The 25,423-nt window shown below is 37.0% G+C and overlaps 1 protein-coding gene across 1 annotated transcript in view; it reads left to right on the top strand.

The window, feature by feature from the left end:
* FNBP1L (formin binding protein 1 like) overlaps nucleotides 1-25,423 on the top strand; it is a 117,055-nt gene that overhangs the window by 57,136 nt on the left and 34,496 nt on the right. Inside the window, exons 2-5 of the mRNA XM_023733456.1 lie at nucleotides 177-292; nucleotides 18,542-18,595; nucleotides 19,647-19,794; nucleotides 20,831-20,893. Of these exons, the coding sequence (XP_023589224.1) occupies nucleotides 177-292; nucleotides 18,542-18,595; nucleotides 19,647-19,794; nucleotides 20,831-20,893 (381 nt within the window). The remainder of the gene's footprint in view (nucleotides 1-176; nucleotides 293-18,541; nucleotides 18,596-19,646; nucleotides 19,795-20,830; nucleotides 20,894-25,423) is intronic.

The raw sequence follows: 25,423 nt of genomic DNA on the forward strand, positions 1-25,423 counted from the left end.
TGTTCGGCTGAGTTCTTTATCTCTTCATTTGATGTTCTAGGGTTTCAGGATTGTTGATTCTCTGTTTGGCTTAGTTTTTCGGATCTTTGTTGTGGAGGGGCGGCATGGTGTTTCTGCCTAGAGCGCCATCTTCAAAATTTTAGATTTTTAATGCATTTTTAACCTTCATTTTCTAGGATCAGTTCGACAGCTTAGACAAGCATACACAATGGGGAATTGACTTCTTGGAAAGATATGCCAAATTCGTTAAAGAGAGGATAGAAATTGAACAGAACTATGCGAAACAGTTGAGGTAAGTTAAGTTTTTTTCAATTCTCAAAAATGAAATTACACGTTTAAACAGTTGAATATTAATTTGTAGCTAAATATGGTATTCCAGAGGTTAAACTGTGTGTTTTTCATCAGAATTAGATTGAATTAGGTAACAAGTCTGTTTTAATTAAGTCATTTCCTAGTACCACAGAGAATATTTGCTAGCTAGACCATGAGTAGCTTTCATTTTAGAAAGATACTTAAAATACTAAAATCAGAAAACAAAATGTCAAGAAAAAGAAATACATGAATATTACTTCTGTGTTTCACACTTTTATTCTACTGTAACTTTTTGCTTTAGTAATCTTTCCAAAGCATTAGCAATTTCTTCAGAGTTTCTAAGACTTGGAAATTGTGTGCTGAGCTGAGTTTTACTTCTGTTAATAATCAGTTATATATTAATGAAAGAGATTTTTGAATATGAGTTAGAAGATAGAAGTTTTAAATGGAGAATTTCAGTCTTAAAATTAATGAAATTAATCTTAAGATTTTGTTCAAGCAGCAAAATCATTATTAAATTACAATTTGACAAGTACTGTTTTGCTGGAACTTAGTGAAAATGGTACCTGAGCTCTGAAGACTAGTCACCAATGTTAGATTCTAGTTATATTATATTGCAAGTGACAGAAAATCCAACTTAAACAGGCACACAAGACTAAAAAGTCTAGGCATGTTTTGATTCAGGGGTCGAATAATGTCTTCAGGCTCCATTTCTTGGCTTTGCTTCCTCTTGCTGCCTTTATTCTCAGGTTCCATTCAGTACCATCCTTTTTACCCCCTTAGCTTTAGATTTCATATCTTTATAGTCCTCAATCCTGGAGAAGGATGTCTTTTCTGTTAGTAAGTTTGAGGGAACAGGGAGAAAAAGAAGGGGAGAGAAGGAAGTAGAAGAAGGGAGAGGAGGGAAGGGAAGGAGGGGAGAGTGCAAGTCTATACCATCTTCTTTCTTCAGAAATCCCAGCAGATGCCTCCTTTTGTCATACTGACCCTGGGTAGATTATGTGCTTACTGAAATGGGAATATATGGATTGACTTACAGATAATGATGGGGAAGGGTAGTCATCCAAAAGAAATTTAAGGCAGTGTTCCCAGAAGGAAGGGGGAATATTTGAGTGACAAACCATAAATGTCCACATATCCAGCATACAGTAGCCCATGGTTAAACCAACTGACTGGGTGTAGGGAGGGAATAGACTAGTATGATGACAGATTACTTGGAATATTTTTATAATGATATACTATTATTGTGACATTTACTGAAATAATAGCAGTTTGCTTATTTCCTAACCCATTTGCCTCCTCTGGGTTTTTTAAACAAGGCATTTTCCATATAAGAATATGAACAAGGAACTTATTAGTATATTAATAATAATAGCTATGATATTTTACCTGTCCAAAAATTATCATCTGAGAACCTTACTCCTCTAGAATTTAGAAACATTAAAAGGGCTTCTGAGAAGTTAAAATAGCAGTCACAAAATGTACTCACATCTGAACAGTAAAAACTTCCCCTCATTTACTATTTAGTCATTTAATTTTTGATTTGATCCTGATTCCAGCACATTAAATTCTCTGGTTTCCAAGTTGTCCGATAGAAATGAAGTGCTATAGACAATACAGTGATGACAGTGTGAAATGACAATAAGGGAAAGCTTTAAAAATTACAAAATGCAGATTAATGTAGGAATGAATAGTGCCATCTACTTTTGTGCACCTTAGGATGGCACTGTATTACAGCAGAATAAAAAGAATGGATATAGGGAAGGATGAACCTGGATCTTTAGGAAAAGAGTTAACCAGATTATTTCAAGGAGACGGGGAATTTGGTGGTGTCTATCAAAATTTAAAATGTATCCTTTAATCTAGCATTTTCATTTCTAGACTCTCCTGCAGAAAAACACAAATGTGCAAAGATGTGTGCACAAAACTGTCCATTGCAGGGGGAAGACGTTTCCAGCCTTAAAGTGCCTGTCAGGCGGGGAATGATTTAAAAAATGAGGTCTATCTACCAGCATATTTGAACTTAAAAAGCTATTTGATCCATGAGTGTAAAAGGCAAGTTGCAGAACTGAATGTGTACAGTAAGATCTCCTTAGTACTTTTTGAGCTGTGTGTATGTTATGTACAAATTTTGTATGTACTTAGGACAAGGTCTAGGAAGATAACACTGAAAATTGTTTACAGTGGTTACCTCTGGGGAGTGGGGGTAAGAGGGTGGGAAGGGAAGGAACTTACTTTTTACTACATATACTTTTGAATTGCTGAAGTCTTTTCTCTGATTGTGTATTACTTTTATAATTTAAAACACTTGTTCTTAAGCAGAAAATATATTTCAGAAGAGAATCTTGTCACAAATTATAAAGTAAAAATTGATAATTCATAAGGTAAAACTTCATCAGTCTGGACTATTTCCCTGTCTAGAATAACTCAGGCCTCAAGGGTTTCCAGATGGCCAAGGTTTTATTACAGTAACAGGACTCAATTCATCAAATGGCAGACTTGTTTGCCTTTTTGTCTTTTCTGTGACTGACAATAACCATTGTAATTTTCACTTATTTGTAGAAAAGAGGATTTGAACACCACTTTATTGAAGTAAGGGTGGGTTGTAGTTGTTAGGTGCCGTTGAGTTGATTCCGACTAATACATAGTGACCCTATGGAACAGAGTAGAACTGCCCCGTAGGGTTTCCAAGGAGCAGCTGGTGGATTCAGATTGCTCTTAACCACTGCGCCAAGGGTGGCTAGAACCCACAGTTACATGATAGGAAAAAAATAGTTTTGCAGTGAGAAGTAGATTTCATTTATGTACAAATGCTCTAGATCAATTATTTGCATCTTTTTTCCTGTCCAAGCACAAAGGAATTTGGCACATTTCGATCCTAATAATGGCTGTCAATTGCAGTGATTCTCAACAAGGGCAAGATTATTGGAGGGTGTTGAGTATTTGGCTAAGAAAGAGTAGGTGGTAGGCATGGGTAATTTGAAACTACCTGCATGTGTAATTTGAAACTACCTGCTTCTCTTCCCTACATTGAGATTTGCTGCTGTGCATGAAGATTTAGTAAATGATTGAATTATCAGCCGCTGTTTATAGTATCTGTTTTGTCCAAAGGGGAGGGATTTGTCTTGTTTCCTCTTTTTTAATGGAAAAAATTCTTTTATTTAACTTGCTTCTATTTTTGCTACCACAGAGGCTAATTTCTTTCATAGTGTTGTGAGTCACCTTGTTTTCTTCCTAAATAATAACCACGTTTAGGTGTTAAACATTTACATTTTAAATAATGCCACAAGGTTAAGATTTCTCAGTTAGGTTTTGGTACTCCCAGTTTGTTTTCTTCTTCCTTCTCTTTCTTATATTCGTATGTTTTGATAGTTTTGGTTTGCCTTTATTTTGTATTGATTTTTTTATGTCAAGGATGGAATAAATAGAAAATAAACACAGTTGAATCATGTCCATTTTGATTGATGTTAAGTGGTGGCTTCAAATTAGTAGAATTTTTTTGTTTACAAAGATATAAAAAACTGAAATCAGTTTGTTCTTTTTAATACATTTGTACTTATTTTATTTGTATGGCAGAGTTTAACTGAAAATTCCAAGTAAAAAAAGAAGCCCCATATACAGTTGGTATATGTAATTTCTTTTTTTTTAGTAAAAATAGTTATGGTAATAAGTTCTATCACAGGGATATTACTGTATGAAATTTTGTGACCTCTTCCCATCCCATATGGTTTTCGATACAAATGTGGCAGTGTGGTGTACTGGGAGAAAAATAGACTGGAAGGCAGGAAGCCTACAAGGTACTCTGTCTTAGCCAGAGCAGAAATCTCTCTGAATTCCTTTTGATGAGAGACTATATTGTGTACACATTCTGTACCTATGCCAAGCCTGGCAACATAGCTGATACCTCTAGAGCTCAGTGAATATCAGTTGAATGAATAAATAAATAATCTGTGTTTCAGTTTAGTTTAGAATTTAGCATTTCTGACCATTTGCTGAACCTTTGATCAAGTACTAGTTTCTACCCATACTAGAGTTTGGTGTCACAAACACCACTGTGATGAGGATTTTGGTCTACTAAGAGCTGTCCCAAATATTTAGGGTAGGCTTACATATAGAATTATCCAAATAAAATCAGCCTTTATTTTCTACTTTTTCTTTACTTTCTCATGCCTCTTTTTTAGAATTTGCTGTGTTTGTACCTTTCTATTTAGTCTCAGGAGATAGGAGGAAGTCAATCTTTGTACTGACTTTCTGAAAGTGGAGATTGCATTTATTCTTTTGTCTGTCGTTGTTTAACTCTCAGACTGCTTTGGCCTCCTGTGAGTTTTTGATTAACTGCTTAATGTAGTAGACCCTAATGCTGACTTGGATACGAGCAGGAAGAACTATTGCCCATGTTTTGGGGTCTAGATTACCTTTCTTCATAGAATTGGATCCTGTGGGAACCCTTTCATTCCTCTCGGTCCCCAGTGGCTACTCAGCCTGCTCAGCCTGCTTGGGTACCTGCTGCCTGTATCAGATGATTTATTGGCTAAATAATTTTTGCCTCTTATTCTAGCACAAAGAGAAGGGATTTTTGTTTGTCTTGTTTACTGCTCATTCCTAGCTTCTAGAACAATGCCTGGCACAAAACAAGTGCTTTTTATTTGTCAAGTTGGTATTCATTTAACACCTATATAGCACTTCATGTGTCAGGCACTGTTCTGAGTGCTTTACCCTTAATTACACGTTTTGTTTTCATAAAAATGCAATGAGTGTTGGTACCATTTTATTGATTAGGAAACTGAGGTACAGACAGGTTAAGAAAGACTTACTTGGCAAGGCCAGGATTCAAATCCAGACAGTCTGGCAGCACAGTCTGGGCTGTTAGTATATTATGCTGTTTCTCAGCATAGGGAAAATGAATAATTCTCTACTGAGGATTTTTTTTTTTCTTTCTTTTCCTATCACCAATGCCTAGTACTACTGAGATATACATCTTTGGGTATCTGAAGAATTTTACTACAGGCAATAATAAATTATCAAAAAACTATATAACATACTCTTTCCAACAAACACATCTGTTTATAATTTAACAATTACAGACATTTGATTAAAATATAAATTAAATTATATACTTCATAAATTTGGGTCTAGTTATATATTTTTCCATAAAGATAAGAACAGGTGGGGAAAAAGTTAACATTAAAAGTCTTTCTTTTAAGCAAATGTTTTTCTCATTAGGTTAAAAAAAAAACTTTTAAGAAGTTTTACGTATTTTCATTTTCTTAAGAAACAGAGTACTTCTGGGTATTTTTTTAGAACTCATTTAGGAAGTGTTCTTTTTTTAATTATGAAGATTTAAGATAATTTTTTTTTACTTTTGTAATTCCCATACCTATTATAAATTGGAGTTAGAGATAGTATAGTGTTATTTTAGCTTCCTCTGATGCTTACATGTAACATTCTCCTTAGCTCAATTAGCTATTTTCATAAACTGACGACTTACCAACAGATTGAAGAGGAAACAGCATGGCAGTTAGAGATCCTTTCTTCAATGTCATCTAACTCTATTTTCTTCATATGTTTGGATTGGGATTCATATAGTTATCATTAGAATACTTTAGCTGTTTGTTTTTGATTACTGATGTTCTGTTCCTTGTACTTTTTGTGTGCCATAGACCTTTTTTTATTTCATTCTTTCTGTAGTGTTATATCTAAGACTGTATCTCTTCCCTCAACTTAATTGTCCAGCAAACTACTCACCTACCTTTGCAACAGCTGGGTTGTTTGAGTGTCGCTTTTAGTTTACATATGCTGTTTCATTTAATCTTCACAAGAGTTTGTTGATCTTTGTCACCATTGTATTTCTAAAATCTAGAGAGTCCTGTAGTAGGAATCCAGTAGTAAGATTTGTGGAATGATTTGATCAGTGAACCCTACTACTTTACTAGTGAAGAAACTTCAGCTGGTCCACCTTAAACAAGAACTGCAAAGCCTGTTCCTAATTTTTATATGAAAATGTTCTCTTAGATTAAATGATGAAGCAGAATCTCATAAGTAAGCTATAAACTTTAAGAATGAAAATAAGTTTAAACCAGTTGTTTTAACTATTTTAATAGTGAGCTTTCAAATGAAGATGATTTAAAACCTTATTGTTTAAACAACCAAAAAGAAAAGATTGGTTGTTGATGGTGTCAGCTGTGTTAGATCAATTATTCAATATCAGCTCTTTCATAATGCCTAGAATAATTTTATTTTCAAGTTATTTAGGTTTTGGTATCCATTTGAACTGCATAGCAGTGACTAAAGTCAGGTAAAATGTTTATTTCATCATCCTATATGATGTTGTTTGGGTAATCACTCAACTACTAGCTGAAAGGTTGGCGGTTCTAACCCATCCAGAGGTACCTTGGAAGACAGGCCTGGTGATCTGCTTCTGAAAGGTCACAGCCTTGAAAACCCTATGGAGCAGTTCTACTCTGCACACATGGGGTTGCCTTGATCCTATATGTGTAAATGAGCAAATAAGACAGATTAGCTGCAGTAAAAATGGTGTAGGGGGCAGAGTCTGTAACTTCACGAGGGAGAAGGAGGACCAAGATCAACAGCCCAAGGCTATTCGTATGAGGCAGAGGTCAGACATGCCTCCTCTCCCCACCATCTTTACCAATTCTGATACCAACTGTCCCTCCCATGGCCCTCTACTTCTCTGCTGGCTTTGATATTTAATTGCAATGGTCACACAAGACTCACGGACAGTACTCATGATTACGGGGTTTATTAGGGAAGTAACAGGTTACAGTTCGGGTTAAGCAACGCTCAGGATACAGTTCTTCCCATCAGGACAGCCTCTTTTCAGCTGTACCCATTGCAAAGCTCTTTTAGCTCTGTGGTTAAGTCCCCAGAGGCACCTCACTCTGCTAGTAAGCCTTGGTCTGAAGGCACTCAGCTCTAGCTCTATGGGGCGGCAAACCTAACTCCACCAAGTTCCTGGAGGCACCTTACTCCAACAGCAAGCCTCCTGCCTGAAGACACTCAGATTTCACGCTCTTTGGGCTCAGAATTCCACTGCATCGTCTCCTGCCAGTCTCTCTTGCTGCTGTTGCTACTCACTGTCTTCAGTGTTACAGCTGTCTCTCTCTTTCTCCCTCTCCCTCCCCTTTTCCTAGTCTCTCCCTCTTCCCCTTTCCTAGAGCTTGTCAGTGCAGGGATCCCAAGTCAAAGGAAGCACTCTGCTCCTCGCTCTTCTTCCTTGGTGGTGGTGAGATCCTCTTCCTGCTATGAAATTGGCTCACTTTTAAGCGTAGCAGGATGGCAAAACTGATCAATCCCTTTGGTGGGCACGATTACCTTATTGCACAGTCCCACCCAATCACTTGGGTGGGAGTTTACAATATCATAGCCAGAAAGGCCACACAAAAGCAATCTGTTGCACCACAGCTGTTTATTAATTAATTTCATGTTTTATACAAGTATTTTTGAATCTAGGACTATGAAGGTATATACAATTGTCTCCTTTAAGAATCTAATATTTAAAAAGAGAGCCAAAGTTATCAACTTGCAGAACAAAATTTCTCTGAAGAGTGTAATACTAAATCTGTGGTGGCTGTCTGCCCCTTCCTTAGTTGAAATTGAGCAGATTAAATAATTTCTCTTTCTTATTTTTTAATATACCTAAAAAAATACTCTTCTGAAAGACCCGCAGTTGCTTAGAAACCACATTGTTATGATTATCACACCCTAAATAATAATGAATTGTTGGATGTATTCTTTGAGTATAGACTATGAGCCCTCATTCACGTATGTTTCATATACAGTAGACCCTTGGCATGTTGAAGATAAAGTAAAAACTAGGGACCAAAACAGGAGGGGAAAAAAAAAGTCAGACAGTGTCTGAAATACAGCCAATACCCTTTTTTTGCTTGTCTCTTTTTTTGCTTCTTTTGGTGGGTTGGTCTCATTCTTTCAATGCCGACTGGCTGTCTCCACATGACAGGAAACACAATCACCAACAGAGCCAGTTTTATGTCTCAGAGCTACAGCTCTCAGACTAATCTCAAAGCTGTCTCAGGTTTTAAGTCTTAAAATTTCCAGGAAGGAAACTCTTTGGCTCAGCTAGATTCAGTTTTCTGTCTCTGGATCATTTAACTGAGGCCCACGAATAGGGCCATTTGTATTAATCTGATAGCTTTTATGTAGGTTAACCATTAGATGTCAAGAGAGCAGTTAAGAAAAGAGGCATTAATCAGTTTCAGGTATCTATTATTCTTCTGTTAGAAGAAGAAGTAGGATATGATTTGTATCCCATTTTACAAATCAGTATGGTATTGATCATCTGTTAAATTGTAATTATAAATGAGAGCCTGTCAAATGTTGAAAGGTTGAAAATGTGTATTGATTGTTCTCAACTTATGGGATTTTTGAGATATACTCCATCATTTAACTGTAAAATGTAGTTTTAATAAAAGGAAGTTTTGAGAAATTACTTGGAATATTTTACAATTTTCAAACGAAAAATGAATATAATCATAACAAAACTAGAACAGATTTAAAAGATCAAAATCAGCTACTTAAATGTATATTAAGTAGAGTGATATATTAAATATAACCTATACATAACTAATAAGGCTCCTGAGTGGCACAAATGTTTAGTGCTTGACTACTAACCTAAAGGTTGCTGGTTTGAACCTACCTAGCGGTGCCATGGAAGAAAGTCCTGGTGATCTGCTTCTGAAAAGATCTGCTTTTTTTAAAAAAAACAAAAAACCAGATACCAAACCTATTGCCGTTGAGTTTGATTCCGACTTACATAGCCAAGAAAACCTTTGGAACAGTTCTAGTCTGTAACACATGGTGTTGCCATGATTTTGAATAGACTCAACTGCAAATGGCTTTGAGTTTTTTGTTTTTTACTATACAGCTAATATGCATGTAAGACTGTAATCTTTGAAGATGCCCATTAAATTTGGAAGCCTTCTCAGACCACTGAAGGAACAACATTAATTCAGAGTGAATGATCCTAAGGTACTTAGAGAACATGGATAAAACACACACACACACACCATCAAAACAAAGCACCAGCGTACCAGAATGACATCTGTTATAATTTCTATAGTATGTGTTATGTGTGTATAAAGCTTGTGTTTCAATTAATTTCTGATTTATAATACCCTATTCAAAAATATGTCTTACATATAAATTGCTATCACAATTGTGATAATCACAGTTGGAGAATCTCTGGATTTAGACATAGAAGAGAGGAGGAGGTTCTCTGAAAAAGAATAGCCTAGGGGAACTGACACCAAGAGCTGATTTCTTGAGAGAGATGAATTGTCTAAAATATTTTTAGTTGAGAAACAACCTGACTGTTTTACTCCTGCATATTTAAGACCAATCAGTTTGAGATTTATTTGAGCTAATAAGCATATTATATTAAACATGCAAATATATACACCAACAAAGAGAACTTCAAAAAGGAAATCACCAAATCAATACCATTTCCAGTAGCCTCCAAGAAGATAAAATACTTTAGGAATAAATCTAACCAGAGATGTAAAAGACCTATACAATGAAAACTACAAGACGCTACTGCAAGAAACCTAAAGAGACCTGCGTAAGTGGAAAAATATACCTTGTTCACGGATAGGAAGACCCAACATTGTGAAAATGTCAGTTCTACCCAGAGCGATCTACAGGTACAGTGCAATCCTGATCCAGATTCCAACGGCATTTTTTAAAGAGATAAACAAATCACCAACTTCATATAGAAAGCGAAGAAGCCCCAGATAAGTAAAGCATTATTGAAGAAGAACAAAGTGGGAGGCCTTAAACTACCTGATTTTAGAACCTATTATACTGCCATGGTAGTCAAAACAGCGTGGTACTGATAAAACAACAGATACATAGACCAATGGAACAGAATTGAGAATCCAGATATAAGCTCATCCACCTGTGAGCAGCTGATATTTGACAAAGGCCCAAAATCTGTTAATTGGGGAAAAGACAATCTCTTTAACAGATGGTGCTGGCATAACTGGATATCCATCAGTAAAAAACTGAAACAAGACCTATACCCTACACCATGCACAAAAACTAACTCAAAGTGGGTCAAAGACCTAAATATAAAATCGAAAATGATAAAGATCATGGAAGAAAAAATAGGGACAACGCTAGGAGACCTAATACATGGCATAAACACAATATGAACCATAAGTAACAATGCACAAGTACCAAAAGAGAGATTAGATAACTGGGAGTTCCTAAAAAAAATCAAACACTTATATGGTCGTCAAAAGACTTCACCAGAAGAGTCAAAAGACAACCTACAGACTGGGAAAACATTTTTGTCTATGACAAATCCAAGCAGCATCTAATCTCTAAAATCTATAAGATACTGCAAAACCTCAACAACAAAAAGACAAATAACCCAATTAAAAAACAGGCAAAGGATATGAACAGGAACTTCACCAAAGAAGACATTCAGGCAGCTAACAGACACATGAAGAAATGCTCACGATCATTAGTAGCCATTAGAAAAATGCAGGTCAAAACTACAATGAGATACCGTCTCACCCCAACAAGGCTAGCATTAATCCAAAAAACAGAAAATAATAAATGCCGGAGAGGTTGTGGAGAGACTTATACACTTATACACTCTTGGTGGGAATGTAAAATGGTACAGCCACTTTGGAAATCGATTTGGCGCCTCCTTAAAAAGCTACAAATAGAAGTACCATTCAATCCAGAAATCTCGCTCCTTGGAATATATCCTAGAGAAATAAGAGCCATCACACAAATAGATATATGCACACCCGTGTTTACTGCAGCATTGTTCACAATAGCAAAAAGATGGAAACAACTTAGGTGCCCATCAACAGACGAATGGATGAACAAATTATGGTATATCCACACAATGGAATACTACACAATGATAAAGAACAACGTTGAATCTGTGAAACATAACATGGAGGAAGCTGGAATTTATTATGCTGACTGAATTTAGTCAGTCACAGAAGGACAAATATTGTATAAGACCACTATTATAAGAACTCAAGAAAAGGTTTAAACACAGAAGAAAACATTCTTTGATGGTTACGAGGGTGAGGAGGGAGGGTGAGGGTTATTCATCAACTAGATAGTAGACAAGAATTATCTTAGGTGAAGGAAAGGACAGCACACACTACAGGGGAAGTCAGCACAATTGGACTAAACCAAAGCTAGGAAGTTTCCTGAATACAATCAAACACTTTGAGGGACAGAGTAGCAGGGGTAGGGGTCTGGGGACCTTGCTTTCAGGGGACATCTAGGTCAATTGGCACAACAAAGTTTATTAAGAAAATTCTGCATCCTACTTCGGTAAGTGGTGTCTGGGGTCTTAGAAGCTTGCAAGTGGACATCTAAGATGCATCAATTGGTCCCAACAACCTGGAGTAAAGGAGAATGAAGAATACGAAAGACACAAGGGAAGTATTAGTCCAAGAGACAGAAAGGGCCTCATAAATCAGAGACTTCATCAATCTGAGACCGGAAGAACTAGATGGTACCCGGCTACCACCAATGACCACCCTGACAGGGAAACTAACACAACAGAGAGTCCCTGATAGAGCAGGAGAAAGGTGGGGTGCAGAACTCAAATTCTAGTAAGACCAGACTTAATGGTCTGACTGAGACCGGAGGAACCCTGGAAAGCATGGCCCCCGGACTCTCTATTAGCCCAGAAGCAGAAGTTTCTGAGGCCAGCTCTTCAGACAAAGATTGGACTGGACTGTGGGACATAAAATGATACTCATGAAAGTGTGCTTCTTAGCTCAAGTAGATACATGAGACTAAATGGGCAGCTTCTGTCTGGAGGTGAGATGAGAAGGCAGAGAGAGTTAGGAGCTGGTTGAATGGACATGGGAAATCGGGTGGAAAGGAGGAGTGTGCTGTCACAGTATAAGGAGAGCAGTTAGGGTCGCATAACAATGTATGTATAAATTTTTGTATAAGAGACTAATTTGAAATGTAAACTTTCATTTAAACTACAACAATAAACAAAAGAAGAAATGCAAATACAGTAGGTGTTTGTGGGATTTATTAACCATTAACACCTTGCTGTGAATTTTTGCTGACTTTAGACTGTTTTCTTGAAAGGCTTAACTGAGATCAGCAGCATTGAGGGAATAAATTCTTTTTGCATGCTTTTATTGTTAGTGTTTTGAAAAATTTATGAAAACGGTGTATGCTCATAGGCTGTACTTAAGTGAATAAAGTAAAAAATCCGAGCTCCTTCTCAGTTCTTCGTAGAAGTGTATACTTCTTCCAGAGAATGATCTCCTAGAATAGAAGTTTAAATTGGGTGGTAAAAAAGAAGAACATTTTGGACCATGGAGCGTTTTTTCGAGTGTCAGGGTTGGTTTGGATGGAGTCTTTGGTGGTATCTGAAACCTCTGTACACTTGGAGTTTAGGAAGAGTTGTCTACAGATAGTTGAGTTTTACATAAAGGGAGGCAGGAAGGACTTAAAAAAAATTGCTTAGGACTAAGCCCGCATCATGTTAAAAAGGTAAAAGTAAAGTTACTTTTCTCCCTCTTTGTCCCCTTCCCTCTTGTGATATACATGTTCTTCCTCCCAGAAGCCAGAGTTCAGGTTAGTGCTATTTATGCTACATTTAAGCTGTGTTACGGCTTTTGTGGTTAACCTCTGTAGTAGTCAGATTTCTTTCAAGTGTCAAAAGCCCAACTGAGGTTGACTTAAGCAAGGAAAGGAGTTTGTTGACTTACATGACTAAAGTGCTTGGCTTCTGCAGCAGCTAGATCTGGGTACTCAGAAGTACGCTGTGTTCTTCATCTCTTGGCTTTCCGTTTGTTTCTGTTGGTTTAATTCTCACATAGGCTCTTCCCACATGATGACTGTAGGATGATCTCCCACCAGTTTAAAAATTTCAGAAAGAGAGCATGTCTTCCCAAGAATTACAACAAAAGTTTTAGGATTGACTTTTATTGGCCTAGCTTTGGGACAGTGCCCATCCCTTTATTAATCACTGTGGCTTGGATTGATGAAGCCTGGATCAAATAAATACTCCTGTACCTTGATATGTGGCCATTCCTACCACTCTTACACAGACATGGCAGTAGAAGAGCTGTATTTTAGGATATGCTAGGCTGTACTGGGATAATAACTCCCAAATCCCAGAGGCTTCACTCAGCAAAAGCTTATTTCTTGGTCACGTGAAGTCTGGCGGCTTCCCTCCATGTTGTGACTCAAGAATCCAGGCTGTTTCTGTATTTATCTCAACATGAGACCATCACAATTGCTGCAGCAGCGAATGAACACAGAGGGTTCAGCCTGGCGGTTATACAGAGCTCATAGCCCATTATACAGAATTAGCCACATGGTCTTGTCTAACTGTAAGGAGACTGGGAAAGTACGAAACAACATGTTTTTTTGATGAATAGAAATGTTTCTGCCATGAACTGTTATCAAAAGAAAGAAGGGTAGAGATGCAAAGCAACAAATATCTACTACAGCCTGGGAACCTAAACAGTGTTTAAAATGTTGATATATGAACATGCATTCAGAGTTTAAAACTACTCTTTGAAGTGGTCCTTGCCCAAGGTTGGCTTGTTTTTGTTTAAAAGTAATTCATGAATTCATGAATTGAAAACCACTGACTTCAAAATGAATTTCTAGAATATAACCCTTTTATAGGTTGGAGACTGTGATTATCATAACCATTTGCTAAGTTAAATCATGCTGAATTCCGTGGATATATTTGGTACCTGTTTTGCTATATTGCTTTGATAATTGACTATTATATCTTATTAGAAGTTAAAAAAAAAGCAAACAAAACCCTCATCTTCAGTAACATGCTTTCTTGGGTTTTCTGAGTTACCTCTCTCAGGGGTAGGCAAACTTTTTTAGTTAAGTACCAGATAATATTTTAGGCTCTGCAGGCCATATGTCACAACTGCTCAACTCTGCTGTTGTAGTACAAAAGCAGCCATAGGCAATACATACACGAATGGATGTGGTGTGTTCCAGTAAAACTTTATTTACAAAAACAGGCCGTGGGGCCATAGTTTGTTGACCCCTAATCTACCTTGGGAACTCTGGTGGTGGTGCAGTGTTTAAGAGCTTGGCTGCTAACCAAAAGGCTGACAGTTTGAATCCATCAGCTGCTCCTTGGAAACCCGATCGGGCAGTTCTACTCTGTCCTGTAGGGTCACTATAAGTCGAAATTGACTAGACAGCAATGGGTTGGTTTGTTTTTTGGAATCTACCTTGAAGGAGTCCTAGTGGCACAGTGTGGTTAAGAGCTCGGCTGCTAACTGAAAGGTCAGTGGTTTGAACCCACCAGCCACTGTGCAAGAGAAAGACGTCACAGTTTGCATCTGTAAAGATTACAGCCTTGGAAACTCTTTGGGGCAATTCTTCTCTGTCCTATAGGGTCTCTGTGAATTGGAATTGGCTCCATGGCAACAAGTTTGGTTTTGGTAATCTATCACCTGCTTATCCTTAACTGCTCTCATAAAGCAGCTCTTCCTCCTTCCCTGTTAAATGTGAATTCCTAGATTATTTTAACCCACCTTCTCATCTCACACTTCTTGAGCAGCCTCACTGACATTCATTATTTCAACCACTTCAGATGCTGAAATCAGATTTGAGAAGGATTTTTGGCTATTCCTCTTATTAGCTACTTGTCAATGGTCAAGTTACTTAGTGTTTCTGAGTCTTGTAAAATGGGGCTAATAATGCTTGTTTGTAGGTTTGTAGTAAGCATACGATTAAATATGTAAAATGCTTGAAGCACAGAGATTGGCAAATAATATATTGTTGACAAGTGGTAGCTCCTGTTGTCTTAGTTATTGTCCTCACACATTATTGACTTTCACGTCTGTATCTTGATCGCAGAACTTTACATCAGAGTTCCAGTTTTTAGTACATTTCTCTGTTGGACATTTTATCAAGCTTTTCAGTAGTGTCAGTTAAGAAGCATTCAGCTGCAAGTCAGAGTCTTCTCATATAACAGAAAGTCTTGAAACGGGATTCTGGAGCTCAGCGATGTCAGGGCATTTTTGTGAGTCTCTTGGTTTTCGCCCTTGAGGTTGCAAGATGTTAGTTACACAGTAGCTTCAAGTCTCTTGTCCTCATATATCTGTGTCTGTGGGACAAAGAACATGGTTTGGCTCTTTGACTCTGGTTTCTGAAAATAACCCAAGCAATCAAGATGCCTTTGTTTTCAGAAATAGCCTGGCCGATAGGGGCTCCACTGGCCCCACACCTGGCTGACTAACTTCAGGAAGGGAAGAGAGCCTGATGCAGGTTATACATATTAACTGATTGGAATGAGGAAGAGAGATGTGGGGGAGGGGCCAGCTGTCTGAAGTGCAGACTCCTGAACTTACAGCTGCTCCCTGGTGACCTGGCCTCAGGTGGCCAGGGATGTTTTAAGCTGGCTCAGGATAGCCAGGGATGAGGGTGGTTAGGGTCAGCGAGAAAGGGAATTGTCAGGAAAGTGATTGGCAAGGAGGAGTGAAAATATGGGAAGGTAAGTCCTAGATCCACTTCCAGCTGGAAGTTGGATTCATGCTGATCCTTGCCACGCAGTTAGTGATAAAAGTGGGGTTTGCCCACCTTGCCCCTTTTATAGTGCAGTTTGTAGCCACGTGGTCCTTGCAGTATCTAAAGCAGTAAAAAGGTGAGAAGAAGAAGGGGCTTCTCCTGTGCAAACTTTTTTTCCTTATGAAAATTATCACTTAATAAAGCAGAAAAAAAAAAGTAATTAGGAATAGAATCTACAGGACTTGAACACCTTAAGGTGGGAGAAACTTGAGAAAGTGTAGGATGATTGCCAAGTTTTTGACTTAAATGTCTAGGCTCTAGATGGATGGTGGTGTCGTTGATATAAGAATTAGATTTGTAAAAGAAGATAAATTCTGATTTAGACTTGTTGAATTTGAGCTACCTGTGGAAGATGGACTACCCTCTCAGCAGTTATTCCTCCTCTTGTAAAAGCTTTATTGAGATATAATGCACATAACCATAAAATTCACCCTTTTAAAGTGTACAATTCAGTGGTTTTTTGTATATTCACAGAGTTGAGTAAATATCACCACTATCTAATTTAGAACATTTTTTCATCATCCCCAAAAGAAACCCTGTACCCATTAGCAATCACTCCCCACTACCCCTCTCCCAGGCCCTGGCAACCACTAATCTACTTTCTGTGTCTGTGGATTTGCATATTCTAATTAACTCATATTCATCACTTCTTTCCAATCTTACTTTTTGAGTTCTGTCTTAGAAAGGACTGTAGGTCATATATAATTACTGGTTTGCTGGCGGTGACTCATCCCTTTCTCTCTGTCAGTCCAGTATTTGGAATAATTAATACACAGCATATAGTAGACTTGATGGTGTTTGAATGAATGAATGAATTTATTCACAAAATTGTTTTTGGTGATGTTTCAGGTAACCATGATTAAGAACCGTTGCTTAAGAGTATTTAGTCAGAGTTGCTTAAGAACGACCTCTGGTCTGTCCCTACCTGCCTTTCCAACCTCACTCTTACCATTCTCTGGCTCATACTTAATGTTCCAGCAACATTGAACCAACTCATCGTTCCTCATGATTGCCATGTTTTTTCTTACTTCCTTTCCTTTGCTCATGAGATCTCCTCTGTTTAGAATCCCCCAGGACTTTCCGTTTGCCCAGTTTCTCTTTGCTCAGTCAAGGGATCGGGAATTTCAGTCTTCCTCCTCTAGGGAATCCCCTGTACAGAGCCCTCTCTTGTTTTAATCATATTATGCTATGTAAAAAAGTATATATTGTATTTGTCTAGACCAGGAATATCTGAACATTTTATTGCTCACCTGTAAAAATTTAGCATGTACTTGCACAGTTATTTATAAATTATATATACATGTACTAGTGAAATAATCTATTAAATATTAGTAAAGATTTTGATAAAAAGTGTAGATGTAAGGTTTAAGGCTTTTATCCTGTACCTTATTTTACAGACCAGGGGTGACTGAGTATTTGATGACAGGACTATGTGTGAGTCAGAATCGACTTGATGGCAGTGGGTTTGGTTTTGGGTTTAGGGATTGTGTTGAATCTGTAAATCAGTTTGGGCAACACACCCTACTTTTTTATTGTTAGGTTCGACAGATATAAAATTACTGTCAACCGTTGTACTTAACTTGTGGATTCATAACAGTCTGTGGACCGTTACTGGTACATGGACCATACATTGAGGAGAACTAGCATAAAGCACTGTGGTAAATGCTTGACAAATATTATCTCATTTAATTCTCACAACAGCCTTATCTCATTTAATTCTCATAACATACTAATCTCATCTAATTTTCATATTATTTAACTCTCATAAATACTGTTATCACTGTTGATAGATGAAGAAACTGGGGCACAGAAAAGTTAATTGTCCAGGATCACATAAATACTACCAAAACAACCAGGATTCAAACCCAGGTTGTTTAGTCTGGCTCCAAAGTGTGTGTGCTAGTGTGCTAGCATTCCCATCTGAGAATGTCAAGTATAGACAAGGATGCAGGCACAGACAGTTACAAGTCAGCATACTGAGCAGCTTGATGTAATTAATGAGTGTGTGCCATATATTTAATGGGAGATGAAGACTAACATATAAAATGAGGCCTTAAAGTGTAGTGACTAGAACTTGTATTTAATAAACATTTAAATGTATCCTTTTTGATAAAAATAATTCATTTGACCAAAAAGAGAAGGTTAAGGGGTCACCTAATGATTTTCATATAAAAGTAGCATTAGGGAAGAAGCTGACCAACTCTTTTTTTAACCTGTATTGAGTCAGCAGCTGCTTATGTTTTACGTTCGTATTAAAATCTCTGATTTGCAAAACAAAATAGGACGTTATTTCTCTGACATGTATGTCTTTGCAGTGTAACCCAGTTTCATTTACTGAATACTTTTTTCTCCTATTCTGTTCTTCCTCTTACCTCTTTCCTTATTTGATAGCATAATCAACCAAATCGTTACACACACATCAAAAGAGAACTAACTTTTTGTTTCTACAGCTGTCAGTATTTTAAGAACAAAATGGAAGTAAGTAATGATCCAACATTCTGATGTTAATGGTAGTAGACGTTCATGTTACTCTCTTAATTGTTTTGTGTCATAGAATTATACACTTAACAAAATTGGAAACTTTTAGAATATTTAAACATCAACAGTATTTTTTTATAAATTTTTCAAAATCTTTCTTCTATAGAAATCTGGTTAAGAAGTACTGTCCCAAACGGTCATCCAAAGATGAAGAGCCAAGGTAACTTGTATACCTGTTTATTGCCTATTAACAAATTCAAGAAATATTTTATTATTTAGAATAATAAATATTGATAAACTTAGTAAGATATATTTAATAAGATAATACTTATTTTAATAAATATTGTCTTACTAAATAATAAAATACTTTTACTACCTGCAAGAATTGATTTAAAGCAATAATGAAAAGGAATGAGGGTTTCAGGGTAATTTTGGAGTTTTTAATAAAAGAGTGGGAATCTCCTATGGGCTTTGGGGCAGTTTTAAACAGGGATATGTGGATGGCTCTAGAATGCAGACAAAAAGAGACTAGACTTCAAAAAAAACTTTGTATAAAATTGTCAGTTGTTAGGATTCTAAGATTTATTGTTAGTGGAGTACTATCTGAGTTGTCAGCCTTCAACTGTTTAAGAGAGTGTTTCTTAGTATATTCAAAGTAGATACCTACATTTTAATACGGTGATTCTCTTTGTTTCTCTCCTTCCCTCCACACACATTTTTTCCCCTTATTTTTGTCCCCTCTATCCCCCTTTGGTGCCGACATAATGGTCCTTCACTTCCATTCAGGATATGGGCAGGCATTCAGGCAGCTGTGTCGAGAGCTGATAGCAAAGTTATTCTGTAGATCAGCCATCAAGATGCATTTGAGTGGTATGATTGGCAGGTTCTGCCCTCAAGAGCACGCACACCATCTCTGCAACAGGTTCAGCTGCCAAGCCTAGGAATCCCACCAAGTTCATTCCCAAGCTCAGGCCAGTCAATTGGCAACTTAAGAGATTCCAGTATGTCAAAAAAGCCTGCAGGTAGTATTCTTATTATTTTTTGACCCCCAAATATCCCTTTATTTATAAATTAAGTCTACTTGAAGATATACAAACAAGTACACCTTGAGATTAATGCAGGGTTCTTTCCATTTGAAGTTAATTTAGAATATAGCTGAGATTAGCTTATGTTAAAATTTGTCAAGTGTCAGACGCGATCCATACCTCACGAAAAACATTTGTAATGAACACTAAAATAAATTTCACCATTTTAAAATATGTTTTTGTCAGGTTTACCTCGTGTATAGCCTTCTTTAACATCCTTAACGAGCTAAATGACTATGCAGGACAGCGAGAAGTAGTAGCAGAAGAAATGGCGTACAGAGTATATGGTGAATTAATGAGATATGCTCATGATCTGAAAACTGAAAGAAAAATGGTAATTCTTATTATTTTTATCCAGTTATTATACTTTATCAGTTATTAAAATATGAAATATTTTCATATAAGTAAGAATTACTTTTGCTTTTTAAAAATACATGTGCTCAACATAAACTGGTTTTCTGTTTCACTGAATTTATTCTGTTTACAGATTATCTCAAGATACTTTTACTAATTTATGATCGTTTTGAGTTTAAGATCAGGGGTCAGCAATCTACAGCTTATGGGCCAAATCCAGCCTACTGTTTTTGTTTCCTAGTTTCCACGAGCAAAGAATTGTTTTCACGTTTTTAAATGGTTGAAAAAAGAATCCAAAGAAGAGTAATATTTCATGTCATGTGAAACTTACATGAAATTCAAATTTAGTGTTATTGTTGTTAGGTGCCATTGAATCAATTCTGACTCATGGGACAGAGTAGAACTGCCTCATAGGGTTTCCTAGGCTGTAATCTTTACAAGAGAAGATTGCCAGGGCTTTTCTTCCTCAGAGCTGCTGGCCAGTTTGAACTGCTGACCTTTTGGTTAGCAGCCAAGAGCTTAATCATTGTACCACCAGAGCTCCTTCAGTGTCCATAAGTATAGTTTTATTGGGACAGACCACACTCATTCACTTATGTGACTCCTTTTGCATTATAAGAGCGGAGTTAAGTAGTTGGAACAGAGACCACGTGGTTAAAACCAAAACCAAACCCGTTGTCTTCAAGTCAGTTCCGACTCCTAGTGATACCACCCAAAGCCTAAAATACTTACTGTCTGATCTTTGACAGAAATGCTTGCCAACCCCTATTCAAGACAATCATCTATTTTTCTAAAGGTTATGTCCCTTTTAAGGGTTATATTTGTACTATTGAAGTAATACCCTGTAAAATACATTTTATAGAGTTTTGCTTTAATAACAATCTCTTCCTAAATGATGATAAAGTAATTAGTGCTTTAAAAACAAAAACAAAAAGCCTTTTTTTTGTGACTTTAGACTTCATTTAGTATTTAAATGCAATTATTTATTTATTTTTGGCATTTATTATTATCTTTAGCATCTCCAAGAAGGACGAAAAGCTCAACAGTACCTTGACATGTGTTGGAAACAGATGGATAATGTGAGTTTTAGTGTTTTCATGATTAACATAAAATTTTGTAGACTGACTTGACCCTAAATTCTCTTATGGTTCATATCTATTTGAGTTTAACGTTTCTCTAATTTGACATTGGTTTTGTTGCACAATAGCCAGTAAAGTGTAAATGCAGAATGTGAGATGAATTTATCATTTTTTTGGTTTGCTTCCATACATGTACCAACTGTATAATCTTCAGATCTTTGTAAACATTTAGAGAGATTCTTTTTTGACTTTGCAGTAGTTACTATAAAATATTGATAGAGAATAGAATAGGGAAACTGTGAGATATCTTGGAAGACCATTTGAGACTCAGAGGACCCAGATTCTAGTTCTCCCCTTTCCTCTGGCACTTGATTTCTCTTAACTTCATTTTTAGCATGTGAAAACTGAAAAGAGTGGGTTAGATTATATTAAATGTTTCTTCCAGTTCATTGCTTCTATAATTCTGTGCTTGTAATACTCAGCTGTTGGTCAGAGGCCATCCCACTGTAGGAAATAAAATATTCTGTGGGGCAGAATTATAAAAGCATAATAATTTTCTTAAACATATTTCCAAAGCTGTTTGCCAGTGTGGTTTTTCTTAAACGTTCTGGTATTTGGTCATTTGAAAAACAAGATGTAGCCTCCATTACTTAAAACCATTACTACCAGCTTATTACAAACACTATATATAGTCTCCTTTACTTAAAATGCTCTATCAATTGATGTTGTGTAGTATAAGATTAATATTCTTTTTGAACTCTCAGGTTAGCAAGCAGTTTATTCTTTACTTGCATATTTCTGTGTTGGACACTGTATGTTCCTTCAAAATTATGCTGAAGGGAGTATTTCATGTTAAATTGATCAGTTTAATCTGTGATTATTGGAAAAAGGACTTTAAGATCAAGAAAAAACAAACTCACAGTGTTTTCAGCCTTTCTTTTTCCGTTTTAAAATGAATATTCAAAGCTTGATAAAATTTCTCCTATATAGCTGTCAGTGATGTAAGATTTGAATTATTAGTGTTAATTGAGAATTCTTAGGTATACTAGTAGTCTGTTTTCATTTCCTTTCACCAGGACTTTTAGGGAGTGTTTACGTTTATTAAATTTTAAATTAACTGGCGTCCTTAGTATCTGCCATCTAATGAGTGTGTGTTTGCTTGTGTGTGTGTGTGTGTGTTTTTATTTGCACCAAATAACAGACTCCTATATTCATGAGTCATTGGTCCCTTTAAAATTGGTGTTGGCACAAACCGTTCTTGTTAGTGTGTACTGACTCGTTTTTAGAACAATTGGCAGTTATTAAGCAAAAGTTATAGAGGTCATAAGTAGGAAAGAACCATCAAAAAATGTAGGAGAGCCCCCGAGACTATGGCCCCCAGACACCTACTAACTCAGAACTAAAGCCACTCCCAAAGTCCACCTTTCAGCCAAAGATTAGACAGGCCTGTAAAACAAACAATAACACACGTGAGGAACGTGCTTCTTGGTTCAGTCAAGTATACGAGAGCAGATGGGTTACACCTGCCCAAAAGCAAAGATGAGAAGGCAGGAAGGGACCGAAAAACTGGATGAATGGACACGGAGAACCCAGGGGGGAAAGGGAAAGGGGAAGAGAGCTGACACATTGCGGGGATTGTAACTAATGTCACAATACAATTTGTGTATAAAATTTTTGAATGAAAAACTAATTGAGCTGTAACCTTTCACCTAAAACACAATTAAAAAAAAAAAAGTAGGAGAGTTTTTTTTTTTTTTTTTTTTATGGTGGGTGTAAACAATGCCATGAAATAAAGGTGAGTTCAGCTTGACTTGTGTTTATTGGAGGCATCCCTGATGTGTGCCATGTGTGCCCTGGAGATGTAAATATGACATGAATTTATGTGTGTGTGCATGCACAGTTTAGTGGGGAAAACAGACTAACAAATATAGTGTAAGTATAATCTGTAGAAACATGTGTTTCTTAGTTTGCCTGTTTCTTAGTTCCGTGTCTTTGTGTTTAATGAAGAAAATAAAATTGATAGAATTCTTAACATGTTTGAATTAGTTGAGAGGAGATTTAAAGAACTGAGAGAGACAAGTTGAATTAGTGACAGAGTAGTAAAAACTGAGGAAATTTTTTCACCAATCTTATTGGCCTGACAGAGAACTAGAGACACCCTGAGAGTATGGCTCCCGAACACCATTTTAGCTCTGTAATGAAGTCACTCCTGAGGTTTACCCTTCAGCCAAAGATTAGACAGTCCCATAAAAGAAAACGAGACTAAAGGGGCATACCAGCCCAGGGGCAAGGACTAGAAGGTAGGAGAGGACAGGAAAGCTGGTAATAGGGAACCCAAGGTCGAGAAGTGCAGAGTGTTATCATGTCATGGGGTTGGTAACCAGTGTCACAAAACAGTATGTGTAGTAATTGTTTAATGAGAAGCTAGTTTGTTCTGTAAACCTTCATCTAAAGTACAATAAAAAATAAAAACTGAGGAAAATTTTTTAAAATGACAATCATTAACTGCAGGTTAAAATGCTCAGGAAATATGCTCAGGGAGCAGTGGCATTTAACATAAGGGCAGATGAGGGTTGCCTGTGAAGGAGATTTTGAAGGAATGGTCAAAGATTAAGAACATAGAAGTGTCAGAGATGCTAGGTGTATCAGTTAGGAGGCTCCAAGCAGCACATGTTTATAAGAAGAATGCCCACAGAGCAGTTCCAGAGTTGGGCAGTAGCTCAGTGATGTCACTAAGGCTGCATCTCCTTTCCATCCGTCCACTCTGCCATCTTGGCTATATTGGCTTTTTCCTCAGGCTTGTGCCCTGGCAGATGGCTTAAACAGCCGGACGCCACATTCTCATTCAGTTGAATCCAGAGGCAACTCCAGAAGGAGCATTTCTCTTCCAACGGTCCTTTTTTTTTAATCAGGGAAGGAAAACTTTCCTAGAAACCCCCCACTGGAGATCCTCAGGGTACCTCTGACAGAATTAGATTACTTGCCTGTGCCCCAGCTGTGGGGAGACTGGAAAAGCAAGTATTTGCTGTGTTCAGCCTTTATGTTGGGAAGCAGGCTCTGCTAAGCAAGGAAGAATTAAAGGTGGAAGAGTAAGAATGGTTGTTGATTAGTCTGCCACATAAAAGATGAAGAAAAAAATAATCTTTTCTGGAGTAATCTCCTATATTGTATAATGATATAATATTTTTTGCGAACGAGTATTTTTAATATTATTGCATTAGTGGTTCTTTTGCTGTTGCAAAAAAAATTAGGTAGGCTTATTTTTTTCCCCACAAACATTAAGACTCCTAATATAAAAACACTTTCTTATATAAATAGCCTCACATTACACCAAAATTAATAACCTGTATCTACTCAGTCTGAAAATATAGCTCTGAACTGAGCTTAAGAGAATTAAACGTGGAAATTTAATTTTAGTCTTCATAGGAAGTTGACATTCTATATATTATGGACATTCAGATACTTTTATGTGCTTTGAATAAATTGTATTTCATTTGATGTCTTGTACTAATCTTGTAATAAGGCCTACATTTAAAGAGTTTTATAAAAAGTTTTGAACACATTTATTTGAAACAAATTACAGGAACTTCCGGCTCTAGCTATATGGCAAACTGAGCTAACTCAGAATACTTTGGATTACAGATACCTAGATGTACTAGCTAAAATATTTTTTACTGTATTTTAAACTCTTAGCTGAGCTACCTGAAAGGAATGGAAATCTCTTAACTGCTAGAAACTAAGGGTAAACTGAAAGCCAGTATAATAGGTATACAGGCTGATAAAGTGTCATCTTAGGAAAAAGGGGGCAGAGGTTTTGGGGTATGGTGGTTTACTGGAGCTGGTACTTGCTAGGAACTTGTGTTTTAATATTTATACTGGAGACAGAGATTAGGTTTTATCTCGGTATGGACTGGGAGTTATAATCGAGATCCCTGTATAAAGTTTGAACCTTTGAAGAACTAAACCCTTAGTGGAAGGGGGACTATAAAAACTCTGCCTACTGGCCAAGGGAGACATCAGAGAAACTTCTGTCTGAAGGTCGAAGTGAGGGAGGCAGGAGGTATCCTGTGAGAAATTTAAACCCTTTGACCTGGTAGTCATGAGATTTAGAATCCAAATTTGTACTACCTGTGTGGTTTTGTAATCCCCGAGACAAGAAATTGACATTGTAACAAGTTCTAAAAAGGAGGTTAAGTGAGTAAAAAATGTTGAAATTCCTTGCTTTCTTCTCTTGGACAATTCTCAGAATGCAGGCAGTGAGGCGTATATTCTCCAGGCAAGAAATGAAAGAGCCTGCTATGGGGAATCTAACCAGCTAGAGAGAAAAGACTTAGAGATACTGATATTAGGGTTTCACTAAGGAAACTAGCTGGTCATATTACCTTAGAGTAAAAGACCATAATCCACAAGCCCTATCTGAAGAACTTCCATCTGGCTTTTAAACTAGAGCAGATGGTCAGGGTCCCCAGACATTTAAAGAAAGCATCTAATGTGAATGTCAGAGATGAAAGCAATATGGGGGGGGGGGGG

The sequence above is a fragment of the Trichechus manatus genome, unplaced genomic scaffold (genome assembly GCF_000243295.1).
Source record: "Trichechus manatus latirostris isolate Lorelei unplaced genomic scaffold, TriManLat1.0 scaffold00058, whole genome shotgun sequence".
Lineage (NCBI taxonomy): Eukaryota > Metazoa > Chordata > Mammalia > Sirenia > Trichechidae > Trichechus > Trichechus manatus.